This window comes from Solanum dulcamara, chromosome 1, assembly GCF_947179165.1.
Source record: "Solanum dulcamara chromosome 1, daSolDulc1.2, whole genome shotgun sequence".
NCBI classification, from domain to species: Eukaryota; Viridiplantae; Streptophyta; class Magnoliopsida; order Solanales; family Solanaceae; genus Solanum; species Solanum dulcamara.
Window position 1 is genome coordinate 84756837 of NC_077237.1, and position 19376 is coordinate 84776212.

General features: G+C 33.3%; 4 protein-coding genes across 4 annotated transcripts; 1 reads left to right on the forward strand and 3 right to left on the reverse strand.

Moving 5' to 3' along the window:
• Positions 1 to 174: 174 nt before the first annotated feature.
• On the reverse strand, positions 175 to 2410 carry LOC129890163 (peroxidase 64-like). The gene is made up of 4 exons (XM_055965718.1): positions 2197 to 2410; positions 1521 to 1709; positions 1238 to 1400; positions 175 to 689 (listed from the first exon to the last, which is right to left on the reverse strand). The coding sequence occupies exons 1-4, from the start codon at positions 2404 to 2406 to the stop codon at positions 292 to 294; spliced, it is 960 nt and encodes a 319-aa protein (XP_055821693.1). The 5' UTR covers positions 2407 to 2410; the 3' UTR covers positions 175 to 291.
• Positions 2411 to 4365: 1955 nt separating this feature from the next.
• Positions 4366 to 6453, reverse strand: LOC129890172 (peroxidase 64-like). The gene is made up of 4 exons (XM_055965729.1): positions 6188 to 6453; positions 5817 to 6005; positions 5511 to 5673; positions 4366 to 4918 (listed from the first exon to the last, which is right to left on the reverse strand). Exons 1-4 carry the CDS (start codon positions 6398 to 6400, stop codon positions 4521 to 4523), a joined length of 963 nt encoding a protein of 320 aa, XP_055821704.1. The 5' UTR covers positions 6401 to 6453; the 3' UTR covers positions 4366 to 4520.
• A 1581-nt stretch (positions 6454 to 8034) lies between these two features.
• Positions 8035 to 10601, reverse strand: LOC129890180 (expansin-A11-like). Its single transcript, XM_055965740.1, has 3 exons — positions 10375 to 10601; positions 9459 to 9780; positions 8035 to 8765 (listed from the first exon to the last, which is right to left on the reverse strand). Exons 1-3 carry the CDS (start codon positions 10517 to 10519, stop codon positions 8459 to 8461), a joined length of 774 nt encoding a protein of 257 aa, XP_055821715.1. The 5' UTR covers positions 10520 to 10601; the 3' UTR covers positions 8035 to 8458.
• Positions 10602 to 15251: 4650 nt separating this feature from the next.
• Positions 15252 to 18790, forward strand: LOC129890190 (chalcone synthase J-like). Its single transcript, XM_055965750.1, has 2 exons — positions 15252 to 15432; positions 17725 to 18790. The coding sequence occupies exons 1-2, from the start codon at positions 15252 to 15254 to the stop codon at positions 18717 to 18719; spliced, it is 1176 nt and encodes a 391-aa protein (XP_055821725.1). The 3' UTR covers positions 18720 to 18790.
• The last annotated feature ends 586 nt before the right edge of the window (positions 18791 to 19376 follow it).

Consider the following 19376-nt stretch of genomic DNA (forward strand, 5'->3'; position numbering starts at 1 on the left):
CTTCGTCGATGACTTTTATTCACATTTTCTGTGTTGTTGCTGTGCATTAGTCCAAGTACAGACGGTTGTGGAGACGAGGAGATCATCAGGTGCCATTTACTTACCTATTTTTTTTTCTTAATGTGAACTAAAGAGAGGTTATATTATAACAAGAAAACAAATACTCACTCTACATTCCAATTAAATCAAGAAAGGGAAACAAGACAAACATGTCTTTGCTTAGAATAACACACTTTACCAATCATAAAAATCAAACAAATTAAAGTTCCCCATGTTTTAACAAGGTCATCATCACCTAACAAGTCTGCAGTCCAGTCTAACTTCTTGTCCATTACCGCTAATACTACTCATCTTGATCATAGAATTGGCGAACGCTTTAAAGAACTCGTCTTGAGAGCTAGCATAATTTGAAACTAGCCTTTTGGTTCTTGAATTTGTGAGCAGAGATTCATCTGAAGAGAAAAGGCTCTTGCCATTCATTAGTAGCTTGTAGTAGGCGTTGTCGAATAAAGTTGTTGTAGAATCCATTGTGGCGCCTGCATTTCTGACCTTGTTGTGCATGGGGCAAATGTTCTGCAGACTGGCTGCAAATGATGGTTGTAATGTTGGATCAACATTGTGACTATTGTCAAATTTGTGGATTCTGTTTTGGAAGGAAGAACAATGAGAGAATCCAAGAGTATGCCCTCCTGTTAGTCGAAACAAAACAAAAAGCAATTTTGTCACGTTGAGTCGTTGTAATTAATCTAGGAAATACTGCTTCATCTGTTCCAATTGATGTGATACACTTCCTTTTTAGTTGATCCCAAAAAAAATGTTAACTTTCTATATTTTGAAATGATTGAACTAGAAACTTCTCAATTTATCCGTAATTAAAATGATTTATAGCCACAAATGCCTACGACTTATTTTCTTCTTTCTTAAACCCAATGTCCAGTCACATTGTATCACATAAGGTGAGTAACAAACGCGGACCCAATTTTTGTATTTGATAGGTTCAACCTTTAAGGTTTTTAGTACTAACATAATGAGTTCAGACGAAACCATTGCTCAAGTGATGCATCTGCCTCTGGTTAGAAGAGAGGTGGATTTAGAAGTTTAAATCAGTAGGAGAGTGTCTAAGCCACAACTATTTTATGACATGGATACAAAATTTGTATTGGTAAAATATTTAATTACATAAATAGTTCAAATAGAGGGCTGTGAATACGAGTAATAGAAGAAGGGAGTTGCTTACCTGAAAGTGCAACCAAATCATCCAAAGAAAGGCCTCTTTGGCCAAAGTTTTGTTGTAGTTGAGACATGTTGAAGGTGGGAGAAGGTAATTGTCGCGTTTCAGTGGCTTTGGAGATTCTTCCATCTTTTCGACCTTTTGGCACTTCCCATGTAGGACCTCCAGACTGACATAATATGCACAAAAAAGTAATTTCATATTAATGGAGAAGTAATTACATCGCCTTTCTTGGCTGCTAGTAATATTTTTTATGGTAACTAGTATCATGTTTTTTTATAGAACTTACAAGAGCAACAGCATCACGAGCTGCAAGAGCAACAATATCAGCACAAGAGACAACTCCAGGGCACAAATCTTCGATTTGTTTCTTAACAACATCGATGACATAGAATGCGTGCAATGAAATGTTAGGTGGTCCATCTTTCTCTGCTTTGTTGTTTCTTATTGAGTTCAGCAGTACAGAACCATCACAACCCTTTCATATACATAGAAACATACTATATAATTAGTTATTCTGTTCATCATGAGCAAAACTACAACATAAAATGATGACAATAAAAAGAATTAAGTACATTATCGCGTGAGGTAGGCTTAAGTGACAAGCCCTTCAGCTCTCACTAGAGATTGAGCTAGGTTCAGACAAGGGGGTTCAGTTGGATCCCCTTGCTCGGAAAATTAATTATACTATCTTGTAACTATAATGAAAAAAAAAATTCTTTCATTATATTTAAATGTTGAATCCCCTTGACATTAGGAATGTTATAGTGGAGTGGCAAAGGAGGTTCAAAAGTTATTTTATATGACATGTTCAAATCCTAAGTATTTTTTTTTTTGAATTTCTGGCTCTCGAATGATGGATATTCGAAGGAGTTTAGTTGGTCCTCTGGCACGCGCAAGGGCAAAAAAGAAGGTTATTATTTAGCTAGAGTAAAAAAGTAGAAATCAAAGATGTGGGAATTTACTCTAACGAAACAATCATGGAAGTGCATCCTTAAAAGCGCAGCTGGAACTGTTTTGTCATTCAACATAGCATTCTTGACAACTTTGGTAATTGTTGACTCTGCATTAGGGCATGTTTTGTCGTAGTAATCAGAGCTCAGTGCCTTTACTGCAATGGAAAACAATGCAAAACCAAAGAATAAAGCAATAAAACATCTTGATACTGTCATCATAACTAATTTGGGACTTTGTTGTGAGACATTAGGATCACATACAATGTGCATTTAAAGGGAAGAGATTGTAGTAATGGGCACAAGACTACACAAAGAGTTGTTGCTGGAATTATTGATTATTTTTGTTAGCAAGTTTGGTCAGCTAGAACCATTAGTGTAATATGGAATGGGAGTAGTTTGACATTCTTAATTTAAATCTTCTTTGTGGAGTGATCCTAATTCTATTGTTTACTAATTTTGGTTGCCATTTAAAAAGTAATTGTTTAGTACATATGGTTTATTTTAACCATTTTTAGCTGGTTTAATCTCGATGTACTATTAATTCCCGTGTTCTTCCATCACATATAAATAAGAAAGCGAATTTAGATTTTAAGTCTATGGATTATCTCGATGTATCGTCACAATCATTATTATGAGGCAATTGGTTCAGATTTGGTGTAGATGTAGATTCTTAATGGGGGAGCTACCTTTGGTGAAAGGGGTTCAACTGAATCTCCTTCGTCTTAAAATTGCATTTTTGCAAAAAGGATAAAAACAATTTTTTTAGATTCATTTCTTAGGTATGACATATCTTTACCAAATTCCTGACTCCACTAGTGATTACAATGGACAATATAGATTTAACCAAGTTGGTGAAGAGTTCGCGGGCCTGAACAATATTTAGAGAATGTGGTCGATCACTACAAACAACAAGTGCTCATTATTATACCAAAAAGAGAAATAATTAGTTGTTGGTAGGTAGGAAAATTCTGTATGCATATAATGGCTTTAACGTTAGTTAAATCGCTTGTGTCACAGAAATGGAGTAAGTTTCTGCTTAAAGCTTCCCTTTTAGGTTTGAGTAGCAGTTGCAAAGTGCAGTTTCTGATCAGGCAAGCAAAATGACCAAACTTTCACTTACTTTAAAAGAGGAATATTACTGTTGCCTTAGTGGATATGGTTGAATGAATAAAGTATAGATTGAATGTTGACAATCTTATAGTTGGAGTTTTAATCTTCAGAAAATTCTAATATCACATGACCATGTTTATGAGCCTATTTTGCAGGGCCATAAATAGTGGATTCTGGTCAACTACCTTTGTCACTGTCTGTTCTGAAAAAACTTACATCCCGTGTTTATACTAACTTGACGAATGCACAACACATTTTCAACTTAATTTATCGCTTTAATCATAGTAAATATATATGGTTTGGTGAAAACAACGGATGCACGTGAATGTTACCTTGTGTAAAGTCGTCTGGATCTATCATGAATGACAGCCACTAGGAGAATTTTCAAAAAGGGTTGTTATTCAACATTAAGGTTTGCCCCTTAATGATGTTACATAATTTCCTAGCTATAAGAAACATATTGGTATTCATAGTATTACTGGACTATGATAATAATTATTAGAAAATCATATTATTTTTGCAGCATAGCATCATTTGTAGGCAGCATTATACGTTTCTTGGATCGTCCCATTGCTACTAGTTCTTGGAAATCTCTCACACAACCTACAGAGTCGTTTCTTTGGCATCTGTGGCCGTTTTAACTACTTTTTTCTTCAGTAAACTAACGCCTAGAATACAAACGTTAAGTCCAACTTCAATGTTCTTTTTGTACTATAATTCCAAATTAAAAGGTAAGTTCTTAGATATTCACTTCTCACTTTGCTTTTTCAGGGAGGCATCGTCGATGACTTTTGTTCACATTTTCTTTGTTGTTGTCTGTGCACCAGTCCTAGAATAGACGGAAATGGAGATGCGGAAGTTATCAGGGGACACATTTTTTACCTGTAAATTAGTTTATATTAATGTGAAATGAAGAGGATCAAGAAGAATATTCCCATTGTGTTGATGGTCAGTCAAAGCTGATTTTATTAAGGAAAGAAGAAACTAATAACACACAAAATTTATAGAGTTACATCACAAAATTCTTCTTCATTTAAGCCCCAATTTTTACTCATACAACATTCCAACTAAATCAAGAAAGACAAACATGCTGTTATAAACACCCCAATTCTTCTTTGCTTAATATAGCACACCAACAATCAAGAAAATGAAAAAAAATTAAGGTTCCCCAATACAATAATTAAATGAGCCTGAAAAATATATTGTGATAACAAGGTCATCGATCACCTAACAAATCGACAGTCCAGCCTAACTTCTTGTCCATTACCACTGATACTACTCATCTTGATCATAGAATTGGCAAACGCTTTAAAGAACTCGTCTTGAGAGCTAGCATACTTTGAAACTAGTCTTTTGGTTCTTGAATTTGTGAGCAGAGATTCATCTGAAGAGAAAAGGCTGTTTCCATTCATTAGTAGCTTGTAGTAGGCATTGTCGAATAAAGTTGTTGTAGAATCCATTGTGGCTCCTGCATTTCTGACCTTGTTGTACGTGGGGCAAACGTTCTGCAGACTGGCTGCAAATGATGCTTGTAATGTTGGATCAACATCGTGATGTTTGTCGAAATTGTGGATTCTATTTTGGAAGGAAGAACAATGAGAGAATCCAAGAGTGTGCCCTCCTGTTAGCAGAAATAAAAAGCAACAACTTTGTTACCAAAGAGAAATTTTTAGTAGTTGTTTCAATTTATGTGATGCAGTTTACCTACTAGTCTGTCGGATAAAGAATGATATTGCCTTTTTTATATTTAGAAATAATTTAACTTTAAACTCTTGTTTTGCCTTTAATGAGATAATTTCTAGCTACACAAACTTGTGACTTGTTTTAGGCCACAACTTCCAAAATTATATTTTTTTTCTTAAACTTCACATCAAGTCAAATTGCATCACATGAAACGGGACGGAGGGAGTATATCTTTAAATTTTTGAATTTGATAGGTTCAACTATTAAGATTCTTGGTACTGAAATATTGAGTTCAGAATCAATGCCTAAAGGCTGCATCTGTCTCTGGTTAGAAGAGAGGCGAATCTAGAAGTTTAAATCAATAGGAGAGTGTCTAAGCCACTACTACTTTACGACACTGAATACAAAATTTATGTGTCTATGGATATATTTGTATTGTATAAATGTATTTTTTTAAAACATTTAATTATATATAGTTCAAATCGAAAACCATAAATGCAATCAATAGAAGAAAAGAGTTGCGCGCTTACCTGAAAGTGCAACCAAATCATCCAAAGAAAGGCCTCTTTGGGCAAAGTTCTGTTGCAGTTGAGAAATATTGAACGTTGGAGAAGGTAATTGTCGCGTTTCAGTGGCTTTAGAGATTCTTCCATCTTTTCTACCTTTTGGCACATCCCAAGCAGGACCTCCAGACTGAAAAACAGAAAAAACAATTTCACATTAATGGAGAAGTATATATATATATTTTTTTTGCTAGGAATATTTTTGATGTAAGCTCATGTTTGTTTTATTATCCAATAGTGAATAGTTTAGCTGTAGGATATATTATAACTTACAAGAGCAACAGCATCACGAGCAGCAAGAGCCACAATATCAGCACAAGAGACAACTCCAGGACACAAATCCTCAATTTGTTTCTTAACAACATCGATGACATAAAATGCATGCAATGAGATGTTAGGAGGTCCATCTTTCTCTGCTTTGTTGTTTCTTGTTGAGTTCAGCAGCACAGAGCCATCACAACCCTTTTATATACATAAAAAACACATATAATTAGTCATTATTATAGTGTAATGTTCAAAAGTTGTTTTAGGTATGACATTTTAGTTTCTGTTTAATCCCAATATATGAATTTCTGGCTCCTGAGTGAGTTTAGTTGGTCCTCTCGCGCACACAAGGGTAAAAAGCAAAGTTGGTAGAAATTTACTCTAACGAAACAATCATGGAAGTGCATCCTTAAAAGCGCAGCTGGAACTGTTTTGTCATTTGACATAGCTTTCTTGACAACTTTGGTGATGGCTGACTCTGCATTAGGACATGTTTGATCGTAGTAATCGGAGCTCAGTGCCTTCACTTCACTAGAAAACAATACAAAAGCAAAGAGTAAAGCAATTATAAAACATCTTGGTACTGCCATCATAACAAATTCTGTTTGCCAAATTAACCTCTGTTTGTTTATGCTTGACTTTTGGATTTAGGACTTTGTTGTGAGCCATTAGGATCACATACAATGTGCATTTAAAGGGATGAGATTGTAATAGAGGGAACAAGACTACAGAGAGAGTTGTTACTGGAATTATTGGTTATGTTTGTTAGCAAATTTGGTCAGCTAGAACCATATGGAATAGGATCAGTTTAACATTCTTAATTTAAATCTTCTTTGTGAAACACATGAAGTGATTTTGGTTGCCATATAGGCACCGGTAGATTTAGGAATTTCTCTAAGGGGGGTTCGAAAAATAAAAATGGAGTTTGAACTTGGAATCTCAAGGTGAATTTTGAATTCCCCTAAACCACTGAGTCAAGCTCTAGTCTTGTATTCAAGGGATTCAAAATCTCTCTCAATATAAACATAAAAAGTAAAAAAAAAAAAAGACCTTACATATACAATGTAGTATTTTGCCGAGGGGGTTCTGCATATAGAGACTAAGGGGATGTTTGGTTCGGAGATAAAGTAATGTAAAGATTAATAATGCATGTAATGTATTGGGATTAATTATAATGCAGAAATTATAATGTAAGACACAACAATGCATGAATTATAGTATAAGGATTAAACTATTTGTTCTGTTTACTTAAGGGTTTACTTTGGCTATGTTGGTTTAATCCACATGTTGTTTTTACACTTTCTACTCCGCATAAAATAAGAACACTTAGAGTTGACCCTCAAGTTTTAACATCAATAACCAAACACAAGATAAATGTAATCCCAACTTTTATACAGGAGTTACTATCCTAAATACGATAGCCAAACGACCCCTTAGAGTTGACCCTCAAGTTTTAACAACCCTAGTCTAGAGAATGTGGTTGATCACCATAAACAACAATAATCCAATTATTATACCAAAGAAAGCATATAAAATATAATTGAGAATAATAAGTTGTTAGTAGGTTGGAAAATTCTGTATGCATGCATTTGCTTTTGTTGTTGCTAAATTGCGGTTTATGAGGCAAGCAAAATGACCAACCTTTTCACTTACTTTTTTTTAAAAAAGGAATGTTATTGTTGCATTGGTGGATATTGGGTTAGGTTTGAACTAATAAAGTATAGATTCATTGATGAATTGACCATATTTTATAATGTTCCATAAAATTCTAATATCACATGACCATGAATTTAGGAGACTATTAAAGAAATAATACATAAATATATACTTTCAAACTTAGGTTTAGCTGTCAAGTAAGAACTCCAATTTTGAGAGTGCACAACTAGTGAACTAGATACCTCAATTTAATCTTAACTGATAACTAAACACTCTAACTCGTCCCCACTCTATCTCATGGACATGCAACAATTTTGGAGGTGTTTAGATCGTAATCATTTTGTAAGTTGGACTGTTCAATTGACAGACAAATTTAGACGTCTAAATGTCCATACTCAAAATTAAAGTGTTTATTAATTTAACAGTTAAAATTAAGTTTAAGTATTTGTTTATGTATTATCTCTTAAAGAAAATTTTAATGTTTTGATATATCCATCTTGATTATTGTGCCTAAATGAGTTTTAACTGCTTTATGTTTGTCAATTGTCACCATCACCAATTCCCAAAGTAGAAAAGGGAAATAATAAACAAGATCATATATATTGGTATACAAGATGCATACATGAAAATAGTCATATTACAAGGGTACAATATATGGAACAAATTGAAAGTATAGTTGATGCAGCTTAGACAAATTGTCTTATTCATCCTTTCATATAGTAAAATACAATTTTTTGAACTAGCCCTACTTGTACCAATAATTGATTTCTATTTTTCACTAGCTTTATTTGGACTATAGTTCATGGGTTTAGTTACTTTACCAACAACTCCTCAATAGTCAAACCACTCCAGAATCCTCAAAGAGGTATATATATCTGAATAAAAATGATTTTTTTGGGAGGGCTACTTTCGGTAAAAAGTAAGCACGCCGCTGCCCTATAAACCCAAAATCTCTGATAAAAAATGTATTCTTTGGGCGTTATTTTTTTTGTATATCAGAATTGATTGTGGCTAGAGAATGTTTGGCCAAATTTCCAACCAGATGGAACAATGTTTAAGAATGTTTTTGTGACACCATCAGTAGTAGTGACCTTAAAAGATATTGATTGTCCATCAAGATATGCATTGGATTGCCAACTTGCTCCCCAATTTCTTGACATGGTCAGCCAATTTGTGTTTGAGCCTTTGATTTGAACAGATTGAACAGATCCTGCCCCTGCTACATTGCTTACCAACACTAGTTCAAAATAGTCCCTTCCATTTATTGTGAATCTAACTCCACCATGTTTCTTGCAAGGTACCCTGCTCCACAAAGACATCAAATTTGTCAAATCAATCGTCTGATTGCTCAAGATATTATAAGGAGACAACAACCTATTCCATCAATGAATGTGACACCATTTTAACACCCTTGGAGGGTGAACAATATAACACGGAGGCCTAATATTTGATAAGTCATATGAGGATGATTCTGACTCTAATACCATGTAACAACAATTCACTCAATCAATGTGCAATATTCTATCATTGCCTTCATAACTTTAATATTAGTTGTCCGAAATCTTGATAACAAGCTTAACAACAATTCACTCAATCAATGTGGGATATTGCCACACCCCTCGGAGGGCAATCAGAGATGGAGCATGAATTTGAACTTTTTGTTTCTAGATTCTAGCACGCGACATCAATCAATTGGCGAAAATCTTGATAACTACAATTCACTAAATCAACGTGGGACATTGTAACACCCCTTATAAGGACAATATAACATGGAGGCTTAATATTAGGTAAACCAAGAAACAAGGATAACTCTGACTCTGACTCTGACTCTAACTTTGATAGTTTGATACCATATAAAGAAAATGTACCTCGAACTCACTTAATCCCAAATTTAGTTTGTTAGGTAAAAATTGTCCAAGACCGTATGAGGAGGCAACAACTCGTTCCCCACACAAACTATAGTATCAATTGCCAAGAATATTGAAGAATGACTACCTTTTGTAGAGAACAGGAACAATGCCTCCTTTGTAAATGCCAATCTTTTCCCAAGCAGGTTGAGCCATGTCAAAATGTGGACGTGGGGGGTTGCACCATCCTCCATTGTTACTAGGAAGATTATAATTTGGTGGACAAAAATTTGTAGAAGTAATTGTAACAGATACTCCCTTCTTGCACCATTGAGGATCTGCTTTATAATCACAAATGATTTTGTAGCATTGGCCACATGATCCTCCATCATTGAACAAAGCTGTGCTCAATGCCGCTGTCCTTGTACCATATCCTGTTGAATACAAATTGCCATATCCACAAGCACCCCCTGTTTTTTCGACCCCCCCCCCCCCAAAAAAAAAAAACAAAAACAAAAAAACAATCATTCGTTAATAATCAGCATTTTAGCCTGTTTGACCAAGCTTATGAGTAGGCAAAAATATTTAATTTTTGGTCAAATCTTTAGGGAAAAAAAGTGTTTTCAAATAATAGCAGAAGCTATTTTTCAGAAAAGTAATACAAAGTACAACTTGTTGCTTTAATATTGACCAAATTGTTTTTCAAATTGATTAAAAAGTACTTCTTTTGAAAAATACTTCTGATAAAACAGTCTACTGGTAGGAAGTTTATAAATGTTGTCACTATAGAGGCAGATCCGACATGTAAGTAGTAGGTGCACTTTGACTAGAAATATGTATTATCAGACTTTTCTATAACAATTATCTTATATAAAAATATTTTATTATAACAATCAAGTATTTCAAATCAATTTTCATGTTATATTATATTATACGTCTAATATCTAGACAAACGAAATTTTTATAGAGAAATTTAACTATACATATATATATACAAAAATTAAATATCTAGAGATGCACACAATCTTTAAATTCTGAATACGTTTCTGTCACGGTGTCCTTACCCATTGTGCCAGAAGCATCAGCTCCACCATAAAATGTGGCATGAGCACTTGTCCATCCAGAATCTGCTGAGAAACCATTTGCACTTAAGAAAAATGTACACAAACCAATTATATATCCCAATGCTAAATTCCCATTGTTGGCCATTATTTTCTTAGTGAATGCCAATAGTCAATTGAAGTGGAAACAAATGAGATTTGTTGATGAAAATTGAAACTTTTATGAATTCTACAATAGACTCACATAGCCAAGAAAAGTTATTACTAGTACTTAAATAGGTGCACTGTTTATTAAATACAACCACCCTACATGTGATCACTGCAACTAGGTTTGAAATAAAAAACTTAGACTATATATTATAAAATTGAAAACTGAAACTCATTCAATTATTCCCACGTTATATAACCTCTTAACTTGATAGGCCACATGGGAATGCATCAAATACCCATATCAATTTGGACAATTTGTCATATTTTTCTAATGTTTTTTTTCTTGGTTCTTTTGTGAAATTATTATGTTAACACATTCAATGTTCTATTAAAATGTAGGGAATATTTTTTTTTCTGTCAATGTTGTGATGCTACCTCACATGGCTCTTGCTTCTGTCCCATCATTATGATCATCTGTAAATGCACGTGTTGACACTAGTGAGTACTCTGTCATTTATATACTTTCTAAATTTAAATTTCCAACTCTAATTATATAGGACTACAGTCATATAACAATATTTCACTGTAGATTCATGACAATCACATATTCTCTAAAACTGTGAAATCGATTTTTTCTGTTATGTTATATTACATATATTTATTTCGTTTTAATTGGTCTATTTTCTATTTTAGTCTATTTTAAAAAACAATTTTTTGTTTTTTAATTTCAACTTTTCATATGACATGTTTAAGACCACAAGATTAAAGACATTTTGATACATTTAACATATCTTTAATAAAAGACCACAATTGATAACATAATAAAAATGATAATAATCTATGATCATGTATCAAAATTGAATATATATATATACCGGATCCAAGAGGATCGATGCCCGATTCCCCGACCCATTACTCATTCCTTCTCGACTCGAGAGGACTGCAATCTCGAGAGAGGGGGCAACAATTGACCTTGGCAATAGGTAGATGGGGTGGGCTACAATGGATACAGGGAAATCAATCTTTATTCCGCACTCCTGCTCACAGGCGTGAAATATATATAAATCATGAGTTCTTTAGAGCAGGCCGACAATCCAGGCGTACGAGGACCGTCGAAGAAATGCCTCAACGCGCCGCAACCACTATTTTGACTCCTTTTTATGCAATTATGAACTCCACGGGACTTTATCAATTCCAACGCAATTTATCCTTTTGAAGCTGACATAACAAACTATGTGAGCCTCCCAACGAAGCCAACGTAAATCCGATCTATAAAATTCCCTTTTTACTCAATTTAGATATGCTCACTCCAAACTCCAACGATTCCTCATCGCTTCAAACTCAACAACCCCTTGATTCCTACTTAAAATCAACCAAATGTATTAATTTGGTCTCGGTTTTTGCCGGATTGTTTTTTTTTTTGGTTATAACAGGATTAATATATTAATGATAAATATGCATCATTACATGGGAGTGGCGGAGCTGAAAGCACCTGTCACCACGGGAGTTAGGGTAGGGGATATACAAAAATTAGTACTTTTACAACTATTTGCATTTAGAGATACTATCCGAACAAAGAGAGTTTCTTCTTTGTCTGCTGCTAATTCCTCCGAAACAAATACAGGAGGAGCTTCCATACAAAAAAAAAGTTAGCCTGATGTAGATTTGCGCCCTCCCTTGCTAAAGCATCCGCCACTTGATTTAAGATTTGCCGGATTGTTAATTAAGGAGTTTTATAATTACTATGTACTTTGCTGCTTATATTGGTACGTTTTCTATAAATTCATATAGTTTTACAAGGATTTCAGTAGTCTTGCAATTGTAGTTACAATCAAAATTAGATTCTTTGGAGAACTTAGCTTCTATGTTCTATTTACTATTGTATTCTCTTTTTCACATACAAAATTGTGTTATTTGAGTCGAGGGTTATCCGGGAACAATCTTTTTGTTAAAACACCATTGAAGATGTTCAAGCTCACTCTTCCATAGATGGAGAGTGAGCTGAAGAAGAGGCGTCTGTGAGGAGAGAAGAGTAGATAGAGAAGAGAGAGTAAGAAGAGTAAAGTTAGAAAGAGAGGGAGTTCAAAATATCAGTATATTTTTTCACTTGTATATTGTACTCAATCATGTATTTATACTTGTACATAGAGAGGTATGAATACATCTACTAACTACCTCCTAACTAATTCCTAACAGAATACTAACTACTTTTAGTTAGTTTAACAAACTCCTAACAACCATTAGCTTGTCAAATACTCACTTTGTCAACACTTTTTATCTCCATAAGGTAGGTTAAGGTCTGCGAACACTCTATCTTCACAATTTTCGCTTGTAGAAATACATTAGATATGCTATTGTTGATTTAATTTGGAAGAATACGAATTGTTAGGAGGTCCAGACCATTTTGCTATGAGTGAATTTCTAATTATCCCCATTTATTCTTGCGTTTGAATAGTAAATTAGAGATATCTCAACTGATATAGTATGAAGCCTTAATTGTAATATTCTCACCGGCGAATATCATGAGACATCATTTAATCGAAATGGTCATACGTTATTATATCAAACTAAAAGAGATGAGCTTTTGTATTTTCAGTAACTCTAACAAACCACACAATCAATTCAATAAGATCAGAGCTAATTGGTATAGTTCGTGCAGGCAATTTATCTACTATATATATATATATATATATATATATATATATATATATATATATATATATATATATATATATATATAAATATATATATATATAAATATAAAAGAGAATTCTCAGTTCCGTGATGTGACACACCCTACAACAATGACTATTAATCCTCTTTCTCTCATTTTTTTTTGTCATTTTAACTTTCTCTTTCCATTTCTAATTCATTTGCTTAATTCTCTCCCACACATAGTCGAAAGAAACAAACCAAGAAAAAGAAGAAAAATCCATTATGGAACCCAAAAGGATTAATATAATCCAATGTATCAAGCTTTTTAGACTCCGTACGTAAGATTTTTATCCTTTTCATCTTTCTTCAAATTTTTTTTTGTTCAACAATTTTCATTTGGGTCTAGACTTATTATGAAGGAAATAAAAGAATTATTATGGTTATTGGGTTTGAAATTGTATCTAGATGTTAAGAGAAAAAGGATAAATTATTATTATGCTTCAAATTTATAGTATGATAATTTACAATTAAGGAAGACATATTAATTGAATTTAACTCTAAAGAACGTTTGATTAATAAACATATACGATTTATTTTACGTGGTTCCTAATTTGTACTATTGTTGTAATAATCTTGAAAATAGTATGTATGCAATCTCACTAATTAATATCTATCTTTTTATATTATTATTTTGACAAAAGAATGAACGGGTAGAGAATACGAAAAGGAAAATAAAAGAAAAAGAGAAGAAATAAAGACAAGAAATATACTCCCTCCGTGTCTACTTTAATGAGACTTTTGAATTTTGTGTTTTTAAATTAAAAAAATGTTAAATATATCAAAATGTATTTTAATCTTGGGTCTTAAATATGTCATGTGAAAAATTGAAATCAAAGAGCCAAAAAAAGAAAAACAAAAGATTCATTCTTTTTTGAGAGACGGACGGACTAAAAAAATATAATAAATATATTAAAACGGATGAAGAAGCGATCCATTTAAGTCGATTAAAAAAAAGAGATTCAATTTTTTGATTTTGAAGGAATTTGATTTTGCTTTAATTTTCCCCCTTCTTTCTTCTTAGTTTTTTTTATAAAAACACTTCGCCTTATATTTAGATTTTAAATAAAGGGAAAATAATTAAAGCATTAGAATATAACTCTAAAGACACTAATGACAGAAAAAAAAAAGTTTGAACTTATATGCATCTCTTAAATGTACAAAAGAAAATTTATATTTAAATTTTATTATTAATTATACATATGCACCAAAAAGATCAATCTTTTTAGATTAATTTCTTTTTTTAAAAAAATAAAATAAAATATATAGTTTCATCGATATAGAATACACAAAATATAATTTGGACTTGAAGACTAGTTGTTTTCGAACTATTTTCAATATTCTAATATTGAAAAGAAATTAACTTTTTTTATGCCAAATTACCTAGTTCATAAGTGAGGAGCAATTTTCACTATAATAAAAAGTACACAAAAAGAGTACGTGAGCAATTTTAAAAAAAGCTCGTAAATTTTATAATCTTAAACTTATAAAGATATACGTAGGATATATCAAAATATATTCTTTAAATTTGTTTCTTAAACATGTCATCTAAAAAGATGAAATTAAAGAATTGTCAAAAAGAAAAGAAAAAGACAATCCTTTAAAAATAAGTAATACATAATAATTTCACTTTCCAACGCGTAACTCTCGCACTAAATTAATACGTTATAATTTATTTATTTTTATTTTTACTAATAAAAGAGAAGGAAAATACCAGAAAAGTTACTCTTAATATCAATTTTTTTTTGTCCTTGAATGTGTCTCCATCCTATTTATATAAACGTTTACGACTCCACTCTTCAAAACATATGGATTAAAATGAGCCAACGATGATTTATATTTGAAAGATCAATTAATAAAAACATATGGATAAAAAATTAGCCAAAAATGGTTCATATTTGAAGGGGCTGATATAAAAGGCCACTTTACAACTACAAGAAATTAAAAGTGTATTCATTCTACTACTACCAGGAAAAAAAAACTAGCAAATTAAATAAAATCTTTTTTTTCCGGCGAAAATGGCGGTCATCGTCGATGAGATCCGCCGTGCACAACGGTCCATGAGGCCCGCCACCGTGTTCGCCATCGGAACAGCCAATCCTTCCAATTGTTACGATCAAAGTACCTATGCTGACTATTTTTTCCGTGTCACTAATAGTGAGCATAAAATTGAGCTTAAGGAAAAGTTTAAACGCATGTGTAAGACAATTAATTACTCTTCTTTTAATTTACTCTCTCTATATATATATATTCTATTTTATTTTTTGTTATATATATTTGAAAATAACGTAACAATGAATTGAATACAATGTACGTACATGACAATATATCTTGTATGCTTAACATCGACTTTGGGCTTTATGAAAAATATATCAAAGAAGTGTACGAAACCAATATACTAAAACTAAGAACATTACACATACACTAAAAAAGTGTATAAGTGATTATTGATGAGAACAAGGCTTGAAGATCCTGAGTTTTTGCTTTGGTTTAAGTGTTAATCTTCATTATTTATAGGCTAAAATATGAGGCACATGAACTTGTAACTTGTAGTCTCTCTTTAAAATTAGATACTTTAGGTATATATTTTATTAAAATTGATAGAATATTATCCGTTGGCACCTATTGTTAGAAAATACTTACAATATTGATATTGGACTAGAATTATAAAGTACTAAAAGACTTATTACAAATACTGTATCGTGGTAAGGCACTGTCTTGAAAGTGATTTCGGTCCGACTCCGGTGCAAATCGTTGTAGGCGGTCGCTCTCCAAGGTTCCATACTTAACCTCAAACACGTGCACTCGTAGATGAAAGTATGGAGGTTGCCCAGAACCAAGTGTTCAAAAAATATTCTAAGAAGAAGAAAGGAGGAAGTTGATTTCTTTTCTCTTTGGTGGTTAGTGTGTCTTATGTTCACCAAAGACACTTCTTATATAGGATTGCAAGAGGAGGAGTTGCAAATAGGAGAGCTAATATTTTTTTAGAAACGGATTGTCAAGGTTAATTGCATTAAAGGTCAGTACATCACTTTTACAGAAACCCCTCTGTTTGGAATGTATGAGTCCACTGTCGCTTAGGGACCAGGTCCCTAAACAAAATAATCAAGAAACGAACAACTAATGCAATTAATGAACAAGACAAGATTTTACGTGGAAAGACTCCTTGCTCAAGAGAGGAAAAATCACGACCTGTCCAATATGATTTAGCCAATCATTCTTCACTAAAGATGCAAGAGCAAAGTGATCTATTACAACCTATTGTAACTAGATACTAACCCTCTTCACTCCTCGGCTTGCAATACCTTTATTACAAAACTTTGAGCCTAAAAAATATCTCTATTGCCCACTACCCCAACTCACTCTAGTTGACGTATACTTTCAACACTCCGATCAAGGCTAATTCTAGCAATGACTCAGAAATTAAGCAATAAGACTATTGCCCACTACACAACCACCCCTAGGTTAATGTAGACTTTTCTAACCACTTCAAAGCTAACTCTAGCAAAGAAATCACAATGACACAATACAAAGAGAAATAATCAATATTCATTTATATGATAAGAACTGATTTTACAATATTTAGCACGCAAGACTCAACATGACAACAAAACAACAACCTAAAAAACTATTCTTCAATAGCAGCTCGATCAGGTCCCTTGCTGTCTTGAGGAAGTTTTTCTTTCTTTTGAGTACACACATCTTTTTCTTTTTTTCTTGTAAATGTGATGTGTAGAACTAAGTTGTTTCATGTTCTAAAGATAGTATTTAGCATATGGACGAAACAACCTAGTATCTTTTGATTGGCTAGACGTCTCTATCCTTCAGTTGCTGCCCACCAACCACAGCAGGTGGTGGCAACTTTTACAGTTGGTCTCCATTTGATATGTGATGCACATCATTCATGGGACCAGGTCCGTCGATCAGGTCCCATGATTTGTCGATACACAAAATATGAATGTGCACCTCTGCTGCAGTGTCCACCAACCTTTGCAGCTTTTGCAGCCTTACAATTGTACTCCACTTTGTTTGTGACTCGCCTTGTTCATGGAAGAGGTCCATTTACCTGATCCCATGATTTGTTAATACATCAAAACCTGAATATAACACCCTCTTTTTTTATTTGTTTTTGAAACAAATATATCTTCTCCTTTGAAACGTATTTGATCTATATGATCTTTGCATTACATTTAATAACAAATTGTCGAATTAAATTGACACCTATACTAACAAAAGGTTAAATGGTGCACTGGGTTAAATGTTTGAGTTTTTTTTAGTAGTGCACTCATATTCGCTAGAAATGGTAGATGTGTCTCTTCACTTGTTGGATCCATATATGTACGTATGCATGTCGCCTAGCTATGTGATCTATCTATATACATATATATATATATGTATGTATATATTTAATAGAACCTTGCAACTCAGAGTCAAACTCTAATTATGTTTTAGTTAACTTAATGTTGGTTTACATTTTTTCATATGCTGTAGGTGATGGGTCAATGATTAAAAAGAGGCACTTTCATTCAACAGAGGAAATCTTTTTAAAAAATCCAAGTATTTGTGAATACAAAGCTCCTTCCTTTAATGTTAGACAAAGAATTCTAAATGTTGAAGTGCCAAAACTTGGGAAGGAGGCAGCCGAAAAGGCCATCAATGAATGGGGCCAGTCCAAGTCGAAAATTACTCATTTGGTATTTTGCACCACTAGTGGTGTGGATATACCTTGGGCCGACTACCAACTCACTAAGCTTCTTGGACTTGACCCATCAGTCAAGCGATTCATGATGTACCAACAAGGTTGTTTTGGTGGTGGCACTACTCTGCGATTAGCCAAGGACTTAGCTGAGAATAACAAAGGTGCTCGGGTTCTTGTTGTGTGCTCAGAATTAACCAATTTGATCAGCTTTCATGCCCCAAATGAAACAGAGCCTGAAGTTTTGGTTGGGCAAGCACTCTTTAGTGATGGAGCATCTGCTGTCATTGTTGGTTCAGATCCAATCATAAATGTGGAAAAGCCTTTGTTTGAGCTTATATTCGCAACTCAAACTCTTCTCCCAGATAGTGGACATGCACTTACTGGTGACCTCAATGAGGCTGGGCTAATAGTCAAAATACATAAGGATACTCCAATGCTAATCTCAAAAAACATTGAAAGAATCTTAGTGGAAGCATTCGAGCCTCTTGGCATTTCTAATTGGAACTCCATCTTTTGGGTATCTCATGCAGGTGGACGTGCAATTTTAGATCAAATTGAATTAAAGTTGGGCCTAAAACCTGAAAAACTAAAGGCTACAAGAAATGTCATGCGCGACTATGGGAACATGGGCAGTGCCACTGTACTGTTTGTTTTGAACGAGATGAGGAATTTCTCTACTAGGGAAGGATTGGATACTACCGGTGAAGGCCTTGATTGGGGCGTGCTTTTTGGTTTTGGGCCTGGGCTAACTATTGAGGCAGTTGTCCTTCACAGTGTTTCTGTTTAGGTTACCAAAATGTTTAAAATAAATAGAGGGTTGGACTTTGGAGAAATGTATCACTGTTGTCATTGTATTTATTAATAATGAACTATCACTATATTGTTGGCGATTAAAAAATATAGTTCGTATCATTATATTTTTTATTTTAAAATAATAATTGTTGACCCAATGTGGTCACTACAAATTTGGTTTTGAAATGTTAAAGATTTCTTTTGCCATGATAATAATATTGTATGGCGACTTTGGTCACCCCTAATGACTGTACCTAAGTGGCAACACTTTTTCAAAACACAGTGTTTGGTATTTTTCATCACGACATTAGTAATCTTCTGTGGCGAGTTCTCTGGCCACGAAAATAATTGTACTCTTTGGCGACCCATTTAACCCTCCAGTCTTTAATCTTGTCTTGATCCTCTTGGGGACTTATGTGCCTAGCTAAACTTATGAAAGTATGACGTCAAATATTAGGTAAGAAAATAAAATTTAAAAATCACAACTACATAGGATTCAGGGGAATAAGTTAACATAACACAAAGGTATATGTTATATTCAATTCGAAAGTAAGACATTAAAAGAAAAACACAAATCAAAGCTGATTCAAATTCAACTTTCACACAATTAACAAATCAAAGCATTTTAAAATTTACCAGTTCTTTTTGTAAC

What these genes read in the sequence shown, in the direction of transcription:
- LOC129890180 (XM_055965740.1), bottom strand. Translation starts at nt 10,519, where the DNA reads ATGGCCAACAATGGGAATTTAGCATTGGGATATATAATTGGTTTGTGT. An exon ending in TGATGCTTCTGGCACAATGG is followed by an intron (nt 9,781 to 10,374) that starts GTAAGGACACCG and finishes TCGAAAAAACAG; the next exon opens with GGGGTGCTTGTGGATATGGC. An exon ending in GTTCCTGTTCTCTACAAAAG is followed by an intron (nt 8,766 to 9,458) that starts GTAGTCATTCTT and finishes TTTGTGGAGCAG; the next exon opens with GGTACCTTGCAAGAAACATG.
- LOC129890190 (XM_055965750.1), top strand. Translation starts at nt 15,252, where the DNA reads ATGGCGGTCATCGTCGATGAGATCCGCCGTGCACAACGGTCCATGAGG. An exon ending in GGAAAAGTTTAAACGCATGT is followed by an intron (nt 15,433 to 17,724) that starts GTAAGACAATTA and finishes CATATGCTGTAG; the next exon opens with GTGATGGGTCAATGATTAAA.
- LOC129890163 (XM_055965718.1), bottom strand. Translation starts at nt 2,406, where the DNA reads ATGATGACAGTATCAAGATGTTTTATTGCTTTATTCTTTGGTTTTGCA. An exon ending in TCCATGATTGTTTCGTTAGA is followed by an intron (nt 1,710 to 2,196) that starts GTAAATTCCCAC and finishes TGTATATGAAAG; the next exon opens with GGTTGTGATGGTTCTGTACT. An exon ending in CTCGTGATGCTGTTGCTCTT is followed by an intron (nt 1,401 to 1,520) that starts GTAAGTTCTATA and finishes ATATTATGTCAG; the next exon opens with TCTGGAGGTCCTACATGGGA.
- LOC129890172 (XM_055965729.1), bottom strand. Translation starts at nt 6,400, where the DNA reads ATGATGGCAGTACCAAGATGTTTTATAATTGCTTTACTCTTTGCTTTT. An exon ending in CTCGTGATGCTGTTGCTCTT is followed by an intron (nt 5,674 to 5,816) that starts GTAAGTTATAAT and finishes TCTGTTTTTCAG; the next exon opens with TCTGGAGGTCCTGCTTGGGA. An exon ending in TGATTTGGTTGCACTTTCAG is followed by an intron (nt 4,919 to 5,510) that starts GTAAGCGCGCAA and finishes TTCTGCTAACAG; the next exon opens with GAGGGCACACTCTTGGATTC.